The 17,894-nt window shown below is 41.3% G+C and overlaps 1 protein-coding gene across 1 annotated transcript in view; it reads left to right on the forward strand.

The window, feature by feature from the left end:
• Positions 1–17,894, forward strand: part of LOC104619517 (vacuolar protein sorting-associated protein 13B-like) — a 118,407-nt gene that overhangs the window by 94,067 nt on the left and 6,446 nt on the right. The window contains 5 exon segments of the mRNA XM_010285413.1: positions 1,185–2,037; positions 6,555–6,731; positions 7,649–7,819; positions 14,511–14,687; positions 17,163–17,265. Coding sequence (XP_010283715.1) covers positions 1,185–2,037; positions 6,555–6,731; positions 7,649–7,819; positions 14,511–14,687; positions 17,163–17,265 — 1,481 coding nt within the window.

Below are 17,894 nucleotides of genomic sequence, written 5' to 3' on the forward strand. Positions count from 1 at the left end.
CCTCAACAGGTACATAAAGCACATAGAAGATGATAAAAAGCATTGCCAAAGAGTGCTGAGAGGTCGGTCAGCTTTCTAAGTGTTAACTGACATACAAACTTTGGATTAACTCTTTGTTTTGTTTAATACTACTGCATGCTCTGTGGCATATGTTTAGACCATATGTTATGCTTTGTATATCACAGTTAACCAAAGGACAATCTAACAACAAAAGTCATGTCACTTTAGGGTAAACACTAGATGTCTGAGACAAAAGGAAGTCCCGAGTTGTTCATTAAAAAGATACATTTTCCGTCATAATTAAGTTTTGAGTGTGTTCATAAGTTGAAAACGTATTTAACCAGGTCCTGCCATCTGTAATCATACAAGCTCCCACTACAATTGGTAGGAAGCTTGACGTGCAAGTACTGTAGAAATAGTCTTACAGTCAGTAATTAACTGTACTTAATTATAACACTCTTTTTTAGAAGACTTCTGCACTTCCATAACACACCACAACCTGGTCTTCAAGTGCAATTATAACACTACCTATTTCCAAGATGCAGAATGCCTCGCCTCCAGCAATGCTGTTACAATTAGCGTGGAATTTGTTGTACTGTTTTTATTTGCGCTGTAATTAAGTATTAATCCCTGAGAAACTGGTCATCAGCAGTACATAATAGCCCACTTGCTAGTTAAACTTGGCAATGGGCAGTTAACACTGGAGGGGGGGAGGCCCTAAATGTTGTCAGTATAAAAATGCTGTGGTGGCTTCATTGGAGGGCACTCGCTGCAGGTGACATAAAATTAATTATCCATAATAGTAACCTTCAGTTGTGGCTCCCAGAAGATATTGTAACAGCTGAAGCTGTACATGAATTATCAGAAAATTGTATTTGTTGTCTCCTTTAATATCTGTCTCTGTTGCAAATGTAATAGGGAATTACTGTGTATATAGAGATGTTTCTGTCCGAACTATCCTGTTGATTGATAAGAAAGAAAGAGAAACCTGGCATAGATGTGTAGTATCCCATTTCTTAGATGACCTCCTGAGCGGTACCCCAGGTACTGTGGCGATTAAGGATGCCAGATCCCGTTAATATTAATGGGACTTGCACAACGAGCTTCCCATAATAAATAGAGAATGTCTCTCCTGATAGATTTTTGAGAAAGCAAGATGCCAGGTGAACTCAAAATACATGAAGTAACAAAGCCTCTTTTCCCTCCTGTCTAGAAGTCAAGAGCAGACTCTGTCACTGAAAATGTTCATCAGTCAGTTAAGTCTTTCTGCGTTTGATGATATTACAAACCACAAAGTGTCATCTGAACTTCTGCGGCTCACAGCAGACAACATTTTCCTCAACATGGGCCCAGCCACCAGCTACCTGAGACCCCTGTCGCAGGAGTTGCAGCGAGATGCTGTGGAAGGCCTCCCACAATTTCATAGTCTCCAAGTGTATTGTGAAGACTTGCAACTGGACAATCAGTTGTACAGCAAATCCAATTTCCATTTTGCAGTCCTGCTGTGCCAAGGAGAGAAAAATGAGACCGTGCAGTGGTCCAGAGTGAACAACCTCATTGTTTGTAACAAAGACTTGGAAAACTATAAGGAAAACTGCTTTATAAAACTCTACATTGCTTTTTCCGAGGAAGAGAATTTCATGTTTCACGTGAATGACCTCAGCTTTGAGCTCAAACCAGCTAGACTGTATGTGGAAGACACTTTTGTTTACTACATTAAGACTTTGTTTGATACATATCTTCCAGAAAACAAAACCACTTGTCAATCCATGAATACTTCAGATACTACCCTGATACTGCCTGAACAAGTGAGACAGCATGCAAGAGCTTTAGTCAAGCCAGTGAAGTTAAGAAAATTAACGATACAACCCGTTAATCTCCTTGTCAGTATTCATGCTTCACTGAAACTGTACATAGCCTCAGATCACACGCCTCTCTCCTTCTCTGTGTTTGAGCGAGGACCCATCTTCACCACTGCCAGGCAGCTTGTCCATGCCTTGGCCATGCATTATGCTGCTGGAGCACTTTTCAGAGCAGGTCAGTACTTTTCCTTTACATGTAACATTTTTATTAGGTACCAGGATTCTGTGATTGTCTCTCAAGCTGAATAACCTAGATGTTAGCCATACAATTATTGTTTTCCTCAGACACCGTTTGATAATGATGTTTTCAGACACCTTTCATGTCCTGCCATATGACAGAAGGGAAATAAAATGGCTGAGCAGACACCAGTGAAGATTTGTAAAGTTGTGCTAAACATTAGCCAGCCGCCTGAAGGCTTTACGAAACCCTGAACACAGCATAAAAATGTATTCTAGCTGGCTTAGGTTTTGTCATTTTATATTATAGCACTAGTCAGAATCAACCCACATTCCTCACATAAACTTCCCAAAACTACATTTAATCAAATTATTCAGCATGTTGCTCTGCATTCAGAAGTAAATTATAGCCCTGAATGTTGTTTTGTTGTTAAAACTCCTTTTGGCTGCAGTTTATGATTAGAAATCTGTCTTTCTTCATAAAGCCTTCATGCTAAACTGGCACACAGATGTTTGTGTTCTTGGATCCTTTGATCCAAGAACTACGAAGGCTGCTGTAACTAACTTTTTCCCATATAGATTCAATGGTGAGCAATTACTCTATTAGGTTAGCAGGTACATTCTGTTCCCATAAATATTAATTTAGAAATCATGAGATTTGGTCTCTGGCGTGTCTTAGTGTGGAATGGAATTTGTACCTGAAAGAGGACGAAGCTCCTCCATGATCACACACAAGTAACGTACTCCACACTGAAACATGGGATTTATTTTTCTGCAATACTAATGGTCAGATTTTCTGAAATCCTGATGTTTCCATTTGTGCTGCAAGCATAGCTGCGACCTGATTTCTGTGCCGTTTCCAAACTTGTACGCAGGCATTTCAGGTATTTATAAATAGAAATAGCGAGATGCTGGTCTGGTCTTTCACTGTGTGCATACTTGACTTGCACAGCTGAATATGGCAACTGTGTACAAAATTGTGCACCAGACCATTGTGCACCAATTCATTGTTTTCTTCCATTATTTTGCTTGCAAAATTTCTAGGTTTTTCTCTTTACTACTTGTTTGGACTTGTTTTACAGTCAAATCCCATAGTACTAAAGGAGAGATCTAGTTCCTTGCTAATTAAGAGAGAAACTGTGGGTAAATACGGTCCATGGTGTGAATGTTTCTCCCCACAACTGGCTAGGAATGGTGATACAAGTGGTGATAGACTGCAGCAGAAAATTGGAGTTATACTGGCTTTTCATCTGCATCATCCCAGGTGAGGCACATATGCTAGTTAGGGATTCCTGAGCCTGGTCTTGGTCTTTCCTCCTGTGCTACTCTTGCAGAGTGCACTAGTGCACAGGCCACTGGGCTCATGATGTAGCTGAAATCAAGCAGGTTTAAATATTAGGAAATAAGGTTTGCTTCAGTGGAACTTCTCTTCAGGAAGATAGATAAGCATATATTTAGTTACTACTTAAATCCCACTCAAAGCACTAAATCTAAAATGTATTTTTTGAAAGGGGTTACCATGATTAAAATGGTGAATTGTATTGATTAATGTTTACTTGGGCAAAGAAGATGCTTTATTTTGAAGAATTTGTGACACTTGTCAAAAGGCTAACTGCATCAACAAGTTAAAAGGGAGGAAAAAATCAAGCAAAAAGCATTATGTGGTCTGCAAACCCTGAGTCCTTTCCTCACCATCAGCTGACTTACCCTTCTTGGATTGGTCTCTTGTGGAAGAGGACCTCACTCTCTTGCATTTTAACCACATTAATCTGCAAAACGATGGGTTGTTTGCCGCTCTTCTGCTCACCACTGTCCCATGCATAAGTCACTGTCCCATGCATAAAACAGCTGTATGGGAATGCACTAACGGCATTCCCATGCAGCTGTTCCTTATGTTCCAAGTTGGATATAGTCTCATTTTGCCCTTGGTCTGTGTGCAAGACCATTGCTGCCCTGTGAGAGGGGGCAGGATTTGCCCCAAAGCCTGCTAAAGGGGGTTATCAGGCTGCCCCATATGTTGCAAAGGAGTGTCCAGAATCCATGTCTCGTAAGCAATGAGTAGGGCTGGAGAGCTCTGCTCAAATACGCTGATTAGGACTGCTTGTCTCAAATTAGCAAAACTTGCAATGGAAATCTCCCATCCTTTTCTAATTAAGTTGGCTTCTATTTGAAAGTTAATAAAATTCTATCTAAAAATATTATTGGTATCAGCCAGATCTAACCCTATAGTTGCCTATAAAGAAAATGCAGTGGCTCTCTGCTAATACAGTTATAATTATTTCATATTAGTGGATATAATTACTAAGCATACTTTGGGAAATGGTAACCTGACATGATAGTATAGTCATGTAAAGTAAAATGCAGCACAGAGCTTGTGAATTGAGAGATTATTCCTGATTCATCATTCTCCTATTCCCAACTTACTCCCACACCATCCTCCTTGGGTTGGGTGGTCCATGCCGGCGGTGAGGAGCCATTAATTTTGCTCTGAGCATTGGCCAAGGCGGGTCACCACTGCTGCAGGTTGCACGTTCCTCCCGTGTGCTCTCCAAGGGTGAGCACGCTCCTTCCAGAGCTTCCTAAAACCGACAGCCCACAGGCCAGGGCCAGACTGCAACAGCCCATCCCCAGGATACCAGGTAACCCCTCAGCTTTGTGTTCAACTAGTTTCATTCCTAGTTTTATTCCGGTTTTCATTTCTGAACATGCCGGCTGGCCAAACAGGTAAGTAGAGTTGGCGTCTCCCATTCCCAGCTTGGCAGTGCCTGCTGGGGGTGTTACAGGGCAGCAAGGCACTAAGCCACGGTGTCGTGCAAGCCCCTTCCCATCACACCACCACCTCAGGACAAGGAATGCCAAGAATATTTAGGGGAAAGAAAAAAAAAAAAAAACTGTAAGGGATTACTGCAACATTATTGATCAGAAAAAGCAGAAAGAGCATCTCTTCCATCTGTACATGCCTCCCCATCCCTCCAGCTTTTCATCACTTCACACAGTGGCAAGGGTAATTTATTAAAAATACTGCAGCGAGGCAGTCGCAGGCCCAGCCTGGAGCGCTGGCTTCCCCTGGTCCCCGGCAGGGAAGGACGGCCAGGGGGATGCTCCTTTCCAGGGCAGGCACCGCGGGGCCACAGCGCTCGCTGCCGCTCTACTCGTCGCGTTGCCAGTAGTACTTGTTTTTTGTTTTCGTAGTCCATCCCACCCTCTCCCTTACGTCCACTGTGGTTACTGCTTTTTATACTGCAGATACTGGAGTTCTCAACCTGCCAGGGCTGAAATGTGGGACAGATTCAACAAGAATAATAGATTTTCCGGGAGCTTAGAATGATAGTATGAGATTAATTCATTTCATATGAGTAACATTTTCTCTGCTGTTCAGTTTCATGATTCAGCCTTCCACAGGAGTGACTGGGAGGGGTTAACAGAAAACAAGAAAAGCATCTGGATAGCAGGAGTTTGCGGTGATGAGATGGGAGTGAGGCGGGCAGCGCAGATCAAGGGCCCTCAGCAGGAGAGCAAGAGGCCAGTCTGTCCATCTTTCAGTCTCCTGGCCCTGTCGTGCCTTGTGTCGCTCCGACAGTGCCAGTTGAAATTCATGGTACCAAGGCTCAAAGACCAGGCAGTTCCCATTTAACTTTTATTGCCATTTCTGAATCGCTCTCTCTGGGCTGCCGAAAAAAAAAAGTTATGCAGCACTATTTCCCTAATAAATCTGCTGCCAACCAGCCTGAGAAAGACAAGACCTGCGAACAGCTTTCCAGCAACAGATTGCTGCGTGCTCGGCCATCCAGCGAGCTGCTGGCAACCCTGCGTTTATATAGGAAACCAGATCCGCAGAAACCTCTCCTGGGATATGCATAAGGAATACTCCCCTATGAGTAACCTAATCAGCATGTAGATGTCATTGCTGTTTACACAACTGTACTGAGCAAAAGACATTTGTCTGGCTTTCACTGCACTCTGAAAGAAAATGATCAGCTTAGAAGGGTTGGGGTGGATTTAAAATAACTTCTTAAGCACTTGTCAAAAATCTGCATCCCCTTTCCTAACACTCCATCAAGCAGTTGACCTACACACTCCCGTAAAGCAGTACATTGTATCCGTGTAAACTCCCTGTCACAATTCTATCACATAAGGATGTTGAAATCACAACGCTGCCTTATAGCGTCTAAAACCGACCCAGCGATCTGAACTTGCAGTCCCGTTCCTCCGTAGCTGCGAGGCTCTCGCATCCGCCTCCCTAGCACACTTTTAGCAGAAATACGGGAAGCTCCTGGAAGGAAGTCATTCTAAAGCTATTTGTGAGTTTGCCAAAAGGATTTCTTTGATTTACGAAGTATGAAAGATTGCCATTTCTGAATTCATAGTGGATGAGTTATTTCCCGTGTTTTGCTCAAAGGAAGTTCATAATGCGATGAATTCTAGTGTGAAAAAGAGAATTAAGGAATAACCTTTTCACAACTGCTGCTTCTGCAGTTTTTGCAGCCGTAACATGTGTCTTGTTTCTCCACACAGGCTGGGTTGTCGGATCGTTGGAAATTCTTGGAAGCCCTGCTAGTCTGGTGAGAAGCATAGGGAACGGCATAGCCGATTTCTTTCGGCTCCCCTATGAAGGGCTGACCAGAGGCCCAGGAGCATTTGTCAGTGGAGTTTCCAGAGGAACAACATCATTTGTAAAACACATTTCCAAAGGTAGAGCTTTCACTTTGTTGCTCCTACTACTGCTTTGTTGTTGTGCGTTGTTAAAGGATGTGTTAAAGTTTTAAACAATATTGCTTGCAGCTTTGTTTGGCTTGCTAGGCTGCAGCGAAATGCTAGGAGGGTAAGAAAGCTCACATATAACATCTTATGTATTAAACAGATCACCGCTTAACTACAGCGTGTAAGAGTGTTTCAGAAACTTCAGAATTTTAAACCTCCCAGTGGGAAATGGAGATTGGCTCAGCCAGTATTTCATGTGATAACTGCAGAAATATTAAAGGTGTTCTGTACTTCTGCTAACCATCAGAAATTCTACACTCCGTCGCCTCATCATATTTATTATTTCTTTTTTCCAAAAAAAAAAAAAAAAAGGTAGATACAGTTGTCATAACTGTGTAAGTACGTGGATGGGTTTTGACAGCAGGGCTGGGCTGGCCTGAGAAGAACAGGAGCAGCTTTTTGTTTTGCGAAGTCTGTATAAACAGTGCCATCGCGTGGCTTCAGCCGCCCGGGAGAGACCCTGGGCTGCTGCTCCAGGCTCCCTCAAGACACGTCCTCCCGGGCTCCTTCTGTAAATATTTGTTTACCTTTCCATCACACACACGTCCCCCTGCTCCGTTTAGGTTAGCCTTACAGAAGTTGGGGACCCAGGGAAGGATGTTCGGACGAGTTGCTGTTCCCACTGGCCAGGCAAACCTGGTGCAGGCTAATGTAAAAGGCGTGACGTGGACCGCAGCAGCAGTGTGGTGATGCTTAACAAATAGTAAAGCATGTTACACATGGGCGACTTTTCAGTCGACTTGCTGTTCTGCTCGTAAGCTCAGTATTGCAGTCAGGCGTACAACGTCTCCGTGTTTTAAATTAAAGCATTTTGATCCAGACCCAAATGTGTATCTCCATGTATTTAGGTACACTGACGTCAATTACCAATCTGGCAACAAGTCTTGCTCGGAATATGGATAGGCTGTCACTGGATGAGGAGCATTACAACCGACAAGAAGAATGGAGAAGGCAGCTTCCAGAGAGCCTGGGAGAAGGACTGAGACAGGGGCTCTCTCGTTTAGGCATTAGTCTTCTAGGTAACGTACTACTAAATATCAAGTTGAGTGATAATACTGTTTTCTGATCTGCTCACCAGCCTTTTCTACATGTGAGTTATAACTGCAAATTCTCTTTGTTTTGGTGTTTTCTTGTGACATAGGCTCACAGTACGTGTATAAGATACTGTTTCTTTTTATCAAGGTTTAGTGACCTTTGTATATGTTTTTTGCTGATAAAATAATTGCAGATATGGAGCGAGTTTGCACTCTCTTTGTGAAATAATATTTTCATTGTTACATGATGCATATCTGAGAAGAAAAGAATAATTCTGCTTTGGGCAGGGTGACTTGTAGCTAAGTCAGCACAAAGACGTCATCACGCTGATGTTTACTTTCCAGTGAGTTATAGGAATGCCTTCCGAACCTGCTTGTTTTTGCTGCACTGTAGATATCGGGGATTCTTGGTTTTGTTTGAAAACCACTTGAACTTAGTGCAGATGTTAAGTAAGCTTTGATGAGGAATTCTGCTTTTACAAAGAGACCCAGATCATCCTGATTCAGTGTAATTGTATTCATCAAGCAGCCAAGTGGTTTGGTTAGAAGTGGGGATTAGGCTGGCCATTTCAAAATAGTATCTAAAAATTTGAAAACTAACCCGCACTGGAAAAAATCTCTGCGAGAAGTTTTGCAGTAAGGGGCTGGATTTTTTAGGTTACTTCTACTTGTCACACAGCAAAGGAATGCAGAACTGTATTGTTTGGCAGAGTTCCTCAGTACGTATTAAAGAGTATGAATCCCTTAGAGATCAAAGTGACCAAAAGCAGTCCAGTGCAAAAGGTTAGAAGAGCTGAAGCTTGAAAGGATTTGTCCTCTTTCCTAATCTTCAGTAGTGTACACAACTCCTAAATTTGCAACCACAACCCTGAAAGCCCCAAAGAGGAAGTGGTAAAAATGTTACAAGTTTGGGTTGAGTTACTGGAAATTATTTTAAGCAATAACATTAGATGATGTGAAGCACTGTCATTTGATAATGCCTGTAAACCAGTGAGTGAGTGTCCTGGGAGAAATGTGCATAAAGGAGAAATTTCATATATTAGTAGCTACCATCCCAATAGTAAGCTGTTACTGGTGTTGCAAATCAAAGGCAGTTTGGAGAAGGTTTTATTTTTCCTTCTTGTTTTATTGGGCTAAGGGCAGTCAGGTTGAGTAGCTGGATGAAAGATTATACTTTTAGAAGCGCTGTGTCGGCCTGGTGTATATGTGCTGGTGAAATGGTTTGGTGATCTTGGCTCAGCTGTTAAGAAGAAAGCGAGATAACGTGGTGCCTATCCCCTTCACTGACACACCAGAGCCCTTCAGAGCTAAAAGCATCAGTGGTGCAGCCTGAAGTAAAGAGCAAGACTTTGTAGCTTTGGCTGGAACAAGGCAAAGTTTCTGCTGTTCAGGAAGGCCGGGAACTCATAACGTGCACACACAAATACGCCGTGCCTGTACCTCCCTGCGCACAAGGCTTCTGTCGTTCGCGGGAGTACGCCCGAGTTAAAAACAAAACCGAAAAAAAAGAGCTAGAATTCTACTGTCCCTGATTTCCTGAGAAATCAGACTTCATGTTAGAAACTTAGAGCTTCGTATTAGCATTTAAGCTGTGCTCCTCCACAAGCTAGGATCTTGGTTTTGCTCCCCTGTTGTTATTTAGAGATTCCTCCCTGCTAAATACCTCCGTTCTTAGCAGTGGAGGCAATGAAGCACCCAGATAAATAGCTACGGTTACTGTGTAGCTGGACTGGACAAGTATGGGACCTCTCACTAAGGGAGGAATCAGAAATATTACACTGAATTTGTATCAGGCATAATTTTTTTATTTAAACCTGATTTTTAAAAAGCATGTTTTCTCTGTATGCACAGCAGCATTCATGTAAATATGTCGAGCCCTAAATTAAGAAGAGACCTACATTTTGATTTTTACAAACGCATCAGAAAGCTGTTTCTGTCCTGACCATTTAGTTTAAAAAATATTATGGCCTCCCCTCAAAAAAACAGTCATAGCTGAAGGGGAGGTATCACCGTGCTGCTTTCTTTCACCAGCATGTTCAGAGTAAGTGTGAACGTGCTTACTCTAAAAAGACTTCCATTCTTCATACATAACGAAACGAAGCGGAGCTGCTGTGTTGTTTTCCTTCACAGGGATGAAGCATTCAGATGAGCACAGGAATGCACAGAGCAAGACCCTTTGAAACCATAACTTCTATGACTTTTCAACTGTAAAACTGAGAAGTGTGAAAAAGATTTCTAGGATAGTCACAGTACTATCACGTTTGTAAAAGCCATCTGACTCATGCACGCAGCTTAAAGAATTGCAAACGCAGATTTCGTGCCTAGGCACAGGCATGTAAGAGCCCTCAGTTCACCGAGACATTGTGGTATCTGCGCAAAAAGAAGAGTTGCGTTTCTGATTTTTCTGAAAATCTGGCTCATGGTGGCCCTGATTCAGCAAAGCACTTAAGCATGTGCTTAAGAGCTTTGCTGAATGAGGGCCAAAATCATGTGCTCTTGTCTCCTCCTCGGTGCAAGTTGTTCCCTGTGGTACATTCTTAAGTGCTTTGTCCTGTCTCGTTTTAAATGACTCAAGCACTGTCAGAGTGTTGTTTGATTTGATTGTTATCTTTGGCCGGCTGTTGTCATCTTTTTTAGTTTGGGGGAGACTTCTGGGTCATTTTAGTAACATCTCTGCGTGAAAAGAAGCAAAAGCTTCTGATAGGTGTATTTTTTCTTCTATACGATTAGACAAAAATGCAGTAAAATTGTATTTAAAATATTTAGGAGATTGGCACTCCTCACCAGGGAACTATCTTTTGCATTTTTCATGACAAGGTCAAGCTTAAAATAGAGATTTATAACTGTGTGAAAGAGAATATTGAAACTATAGACTTTATTTTCAACTACTGGTCCTGGTGAAAAATATAGTATTGAAGTAGCTCCCTGTAAGAAGCTGAGCATTTCTGGATAACCAAAAATCCGACAACTATTAGACAAAGCCATTTTTCACAATGGCAAAAATGTCCCACATTTCAGTTACTCCTTCCTGCTTTTGGGGAAGGTGAATTGATAGTAATACTGACCGACACTGTAACTGTGCTACTGGAGAAGGTAAAGCCTGGATTTCAGAAGCTCAGGTTTTTGTTATTAAGCGGGGGGGGTGGTTGTTCTTGCTGGGGCGGGTGGTTGTTCTTGCTGTGCAACTATCACCGAGTCGGGACCACTCTACGTTTGCCTATCTACAAGCGAGATGCTAAGAGCCAGTGGTAATCCTGAAGGTGTGCTATTCCACGCACAAATTCTGCAAATATATTAATGCGTGCCACCAGGTGCTCTGTTCCTGTAGCTGCATTTTCGTGTGGTGTTTGCTGTGATGAGACTGCGCTTCAGCCGTATTTTTGGTGTCAAACGCCAGCAGCAATCCTGAAGGACAACAGGGAAAAGAAAAGGAAGCAAAATGGTTTCAGCTTGGCTAGCTTCCAGACTCAGGGCAAAACATGGCCAGTTTCTCCTGGTGGGGGATTTTTTTCTAATTATTTCTTGGTCTGAAAGAGTTTGTCACAAGCAACCTGAGCTTTGCTAAGTTCTGTAAGCCATGCTACGTTCACCAAACATGGTCAGTCTCTGCATGAGCTGCCTGTAATCAAATTCTTCATGAAGTAATACAGTGATATACTCTGAACTGTCTGAATTTTGTAGTTATCAAAGTATCTTTTTTATGGTTACTGAGCAACATGTATTAACCAGAGTGCACCCCAGCTGATGTTTAGCAGATGTTACGGTGTTGCTGGAACCTCTTTGGTCCAGTAATGGAAGAATATGTTTTTATTTTGTTGCTTTGGTGTTTAATTTTATTGAGGTTTTATTTATACATGCGTAGTCTGTGTGTACATATGTGGACATGCATATAAAATTGAATGCCTAGGGTAAGGAAGGAAAGAAAAATGGAGAATGGTTTCATTTAAAAAAAAAAAAAATGGGCACGGGACATTACAGAGAAGGGACAGGGACAGCAGTAGGACACCATAGCTGTCTCTAGACTGTGAGAATGCGAGTGGAAAGGGAGGAACCACTGCATGTGACTCCATGCTCTGCTTCCCTGATACCCTACTGAAATCTGGGGGGAGAGACCTTCTGTGGTAAGTCCATCCAGCGTGGTGCTCCTACCGCTAACGTTGTGCTAGAAAGAGGGAAGCCACACGGACACAGGGGACATCTGCTTCACACACAGTTTCTGCTGCTAGGAGTTGCAATGAACCTGATGTGTGCGTCACCATTATCTCACTGCTGTTGGGTTTTGAGGTTGCTCAGCCTTTGACCTATGGGTTTTTTTCCTTTGCCCACACATGATGCACACAAGAAAGGAGCTGCACAGATCTGGCTTCCCCATGCAAGGAGGGTAGGATCAGGAGTAAGGTTATGGTTTATTATGTGATTTGTGGGCATGACCACAGCACGTGAATGAGTTATGTCAGTGAGTGGCTGTTTGAGAGAAGAGATTACAAAGGGTGAGCGGAGGGGAAAGAGGAGATCATTGGTTATATTTTTTGCAGGTAAAAAAACAGGACTTGCAAAAGGATTTGATGTATGAAAGCACAGTGGCTTCACAGACAAGTTCAGAGCATGCATAAAATGGCAGAATAACAGAAAGTGTGGAAGTACTAAACAACCGGCTAATTAAGCTATGTATTATTTGGGGCACTATATAAATAATCTTATATAACACAGTCACAGCAGTCTCCATTCCGTTTCCTTGTCCTCTGGGCCTAATTCCAGCTGAGAAGTGCCTGGAGCATACCACAGGTCCTTTGGAGTCGGCTCTTATTTATTATTACCTTATAACATCGCTCAAGTGTATTGCAGTAAATAATTTACTAGTGCTAGGACTTAGATGGATTACATTTAATAAGGCAATAACTTGTGTTCTGAAAGTGCAGTTGCTGTGGATGACCTCGATAGATAGGGTGAGGGAGGTCACAGGGTAACATAATACTGTAACGTAGCAGAACACCAAGTATTGTTTTATGCCTTCAAATGCATCACAATTGTACAAAAGAAAAGACTGGCCGAACAATCCCAATTGTGTAATGCGGTGTTGGGGTATTATTTTAGTCAAGCAGCAGGAGCAGCTGGTAAGTACTAGTGAAACAGAATTCAATTGAAAACTGTATCATTTCCATGGTATGGCATTAAGGAAGCTTCATGGCCTTTGTGGTACAAAGGGTGAACGTTCAGCTGCACGCTCAGCTTCAGTGAGTGAGCTCAATAAAAGCTGCGTATCGTATTAAAAATAGACCAGCATTTTCTGGGGAAATGCTATAGGTTTCTCAGTAAAGGTTACACATACAGAATTTGGAAGCAATCTCTCTAAGAGGAGAGGGAGGCATTTATGGGGAGTGCAAGTTTCTTGAATTGCTGATAGGTAGCATCCCAGGGACAAGGATCTGGGGAAGTGTGTGCTGCTGCTCATCCTCATTTTTTCCTTGGACAGAATACCAGTCTACAAGTACAATATTAGTTCTTGTTGTTCAGAGTCAGCAACTTCTCCATTTATCCAGTAACAGTAACTAAAACCATCTGAAAACCAGTTAGTGGCTAGCTGACTAGTGCATGTCACGCTGGTAAACACATGGGGCCAAATACCTCGGCTGTGATTGTCCGAATCTGTGGAATTATGCCTGGATTTGCTTCCACATACAAAGCAGAATCTTCAAAGATGTCTGGGTTGCAGTAAAAATGCCTGGTTACCAAGCTGACACTTGGTCCTACTCATTAAATAATTGTTTTATCTTGGTATTTGCAGCTGAAGGTGCAAACTGAGAGCTAGCCAAAGAGCATGCAAACTTTCTTTTCACTGAGCAAAGAACCTCAGATCAGGCAGACCATTTTCTAACTGATGTCACTTTGTCCAATCCTCTTAGCTATTTCCAAATAGCTTATCTATCAAAATTACAATAACTAGAGACATGTCTGTGGTTAAGTGGCTAGAGTAAACTCAAGATCAAAGAAATGTACCACCTCACATACCAGTTTACATTTAGGAAGATTTAAGCTGGAGTTCTCTGTTGATACTAAAACCTGGGAAGGTCACTGTGTCACTTGTAAAAGTTTGACCCATGCGCATTAAAGTAAAATATGATCATTTTCACCAAAAAAGTAACAAAAAGTCTCAAAGTCTAATTCTGCTGATCTTAGTAATATATCAAAAGTTACATTAGCTTACAAACATTTCTGGCAGTGGAAGAGGATATAAAAATGATCTATTGAATACAGGCAGTTTTTATTCTCATTAAGGCAATCTCAGGCTTACGTGAAAATTTCATTTCCATAACAGCTCAAGACTTTTAAAATGGGTGGATTTTATTCCGAGCCCAACATTTTCAGAATTGCTATACAGAGTGAGATAAATTAACTCAGCAAAAGCATTTAGTGAAAGTAGTTGCAAGATTAAAACATACTGCCAAGTTAAGCGATCTGAATGTTTAGAAAAGTAAAATACATTTTTTAAAAAAGGAAGTTGAGATTTAACTTGAACTGAAGTTAAGATATTGTTTAGCTAATTGGTTGCATGCTAAATAGCTGTACAAGAAGGGTGGGGTACAGTCTAGTAATCCAAGCAACATTCACGTCCAGATTTCCTCTTATTCTGGGATACTAATCTTCACTAATTACTGGGGACTCCTTTTTTTTTCAGGTGCTATCGCTGGGATTGTGGATCAGCCGATGCAGAATTTTCAGCGAGTATCTGAGGCCCAAGCTTCAGCTGGGCATAAAGCCAGAGGGGTTATCTCGGGTGTGGGGAAAGGAATCATGGGCGTCTTCACGAAGCCCATCGGAGGGGCAGCTGAGCTCGTCTCCCAGACAGGTTACGGTGAGTTTCTCTATTTCCAAGATCTCCATTTAAATTCAAAATGTTGTATCTTCAGATACAACCTGCTATGTCTCACTTACCCAGCTCAGTAGCTGTGTGACTTAGAGGAAGATTTAGAAATGCCACCACTGAATAGTTAGAAATGTTGTGCTCGTTTTCTTAAAAGCCATCATGTTGTGCTTCTCTCTTGTGTTACCGATCAACGCTGTACAGCCTCAGAAACACAGAATGCAGAAAGCATGAAGTAATTCTTGGAAAACAAGAGAATTAGTTACAGAAACATATGTGCTTACAAAAGCGTTTTTGACATAAAATTGTTAGAGCAACACTATATCCAATTAGCGCGTTATTTTGAGGTTGCTTTGTTACGGCAAGGAAAGAGTTTTGCTATCGCTACGCAAAGAGAGACTTATGTTCCTGGGAGAAAGAAGTGAGTTGTGTAGTGGGAGCATCCACTTTAAACCGTAGAGTTGTGAGAAGACAGTCCTGGTTTTGGATATATGGGTAACATTTTAACGACCAGAGGTGGGTTTTCCAGCTAGGCTGAGCACTTAGTGGCAGTGGTGGTGAATCCTTTCAGATTGATGTGAATATTTCTGGACGGCCCAAAACTGTAAAAGATAAAAATGAAATATTAAAATACATTCATTTCTTTGTTTCCGCTGTCAATAAATCAAAGCTGTTGGTCTAGATATTTAAAGGGGGGGAGCTGTCAGGGAAGAAAAGCATGGAGACCTATTGATACAAGGACAGTTTTGCTTCACTAATTACACCGGACAAACCTTGAAGATTTAAGCCTTTAATCACTAGCAATACTTACGTTTGTGATGCGTTGATTAGAATAAGGGTAGTTCTCCTAGGGCTTAAGTTTAGGATATTATTTCCACACTTCCCACTTTCTTACATTCAGAACTCATTCCTTGAAGCAATCTATTTAAAGAAATAATGAAACATTTAATAATTACAATTCTTGAAAATTAACTTTATCTTGTCTGCATGAGTGTAAATAATAACTGTTCTCCTGAATTATGCATCCCATAGGTGTAAATCCCGTATCAGTAAAATTAGAAATGTTTGTCTGTTGCCGGCTGTCTGTCTGTTGTTTTTGCTGCCCATGTTTTGCTGCCTAATTAAATCTTTCTAGATTTAATTCCGCTGCAGTCTTTATCAAGAAACTCATAACAGCAGAGGGACAGTTTTCATTGCAGATATGGTATACAAGACATCATGTTTTCCATGAGCATGTGACAAAAAGAGTTAGCCAGGAAAAAAACATAAAAACTGTATCAATAATAGCTGACAGTGCGTGAGAGGAAAACACAAGAGTTCAAGTAACTCTTACCCACAACTGGATTGGAAGTGGGACCATGCCTCTTGGGGGGGACCGAGGGGTGGGGGACCACACAGAAATAAACACATGTTCTCTCTTTCTCCATCTGTAAATAACATTTTCACTCACATAATGCTGAGAACCTCGGTAAGCCAACTGTTACAACTGGGATGCTGCTTTTAAGTATTACCATCAACATGTGTGCTAAAAATTAAAGGTTTTTTTTCAGCGCTGATGTTTTGTTTAAATTATTATCCATTGTGTAAAAAGGAATCTAAGTTATTGACACCCTTATGCAAAAATGCCTTTTGCTTCAATGGAATGCTTAATTAGACAAAAGAAAAATTCTTTGTTTATTTAAAGAGTAAGTTTGCACTAAACCGTGTAACGCTAGTGCTTGCTGCTTCACCTACTTCCTGTCTGTCTTGTAAAAATTTTTAAAACTACTTAATTTGTGAATTTTTTTGCAACCCACTCATTCTTTCTGGTGACCATACCTCATCTTAAAGGTTTACAAGGCATCTGAAAACATACATACTGTATCATCTTCAGCTTTGGATAGTCTATTTAGAAACCTGTTTAACTGCTTCTTGTAGTCTCCATTCTGTGCTGGCACTAAGAAGAATTCACAATAAACCAGATGCCTCGGGAGATCTCATAAATGTATATGCATCTGTGTTTAACAGCTGGATTAAGTAACTGAACATTTAAATACAGGATCTAGGCAAACTAGCCTTCTAATTTGTACCGATCGTGACACGTATATGGAAGTATTTTAATATTAAGCAAGAAAGTTAACAACGGTCTTGATTTTTTCTACATAAATCTTGAGTGATGTGTCCGATCCTACTCTGAAATGATGGCTCTCAGGAGCATTATGTTTCTCTTGATTGCAAGTGTATGGCTGATTTTTAGAGCACACAGTGGGGTTTTTTTGTTTTTTGCTAATGCAAGATCACCAGGGTTAAGCGCACAACTCTTGCATTGTAATATTTAATGAATTATCTCGACTATAGCTTCCAAAGATGTGACATAATTTTGGATCTGCACTATTTTATGAACTGCTCTAAACAGATGACATCACTGCAACATGTAACTGTTTTGTAGAAAACAACTACTAAAAAACTTAAATTCTCTTACCGCAGGTATTTTGCACGGAGCTGGACTTTCTCAGCTTCCCAAGCAGCGCTCTCATCCAAATGATCAACATGTTGAGCAGGCTCCAAATAGCCACGTCAAATATGTCTGGTAAAATTATTTAGACAGTCGCTCATTTTTACATCCACATTGTTTATTAATAGGTTCTGGCCTGTGGTCAAGTTAACAAGCTGCTTCCCTAGGAAAGGCTGAGTTATGGCAGTTTGTTTAGGAACATTAAACACAAAGGTAGTGCATAGAAACCCAATCTGCAAATGATGGGCTGCTGATCTGCTTCCAGCTTTGGAACTACAGAGCTGATCTTTATTTAATGGCATTCATTGAGTTCTTTCTTATTTCTCATCGCACCAAGCCCAAGAAAAATACTGCACATCTCCAGAAACAGCTGTTAGTGAAGATAGCTTTATTTTCTGCACTGAATTTGTAAGCCACTTCTCAGGGTAATTTTTCTATTAGGATGGGAAATAGGCTAACCTCGCATGGTTATTAGGCCAATTTTGCAGTGAATGATTAAGGAGTTTTGTTAGTTTCACATTTATAGGCTAAATCTTAAGTCTTACATCTTTCAGTAATGGAGATTTGGAATATACTCCCTGGCTTATTTTATATTTGTAGGTGATAGCTACAGGCTTAAGTAAAAACATTAGTGATCAAAAGAAGTCCTGGAGAATCCAGTGCATAACACTGACGACTTTTTTTTTTTTCCTTCCCGCGCCCCT

Source organism: Phaethon lepturus, unplaced genomic scaffold (assembly GCF_000687285.1).
Source record: "Phaethon lepturus isolate BGI_N335 unplaced genomic scaffold, ASM68728v1 scaffold13634, whole genome shotgun sequence".
Lineage (NCBI taxonomy): Eukaryota > Metazoa > Chordata > Aves > Phaethontiformes > Phaethontidae > Phaethon > Phaethon lepturus.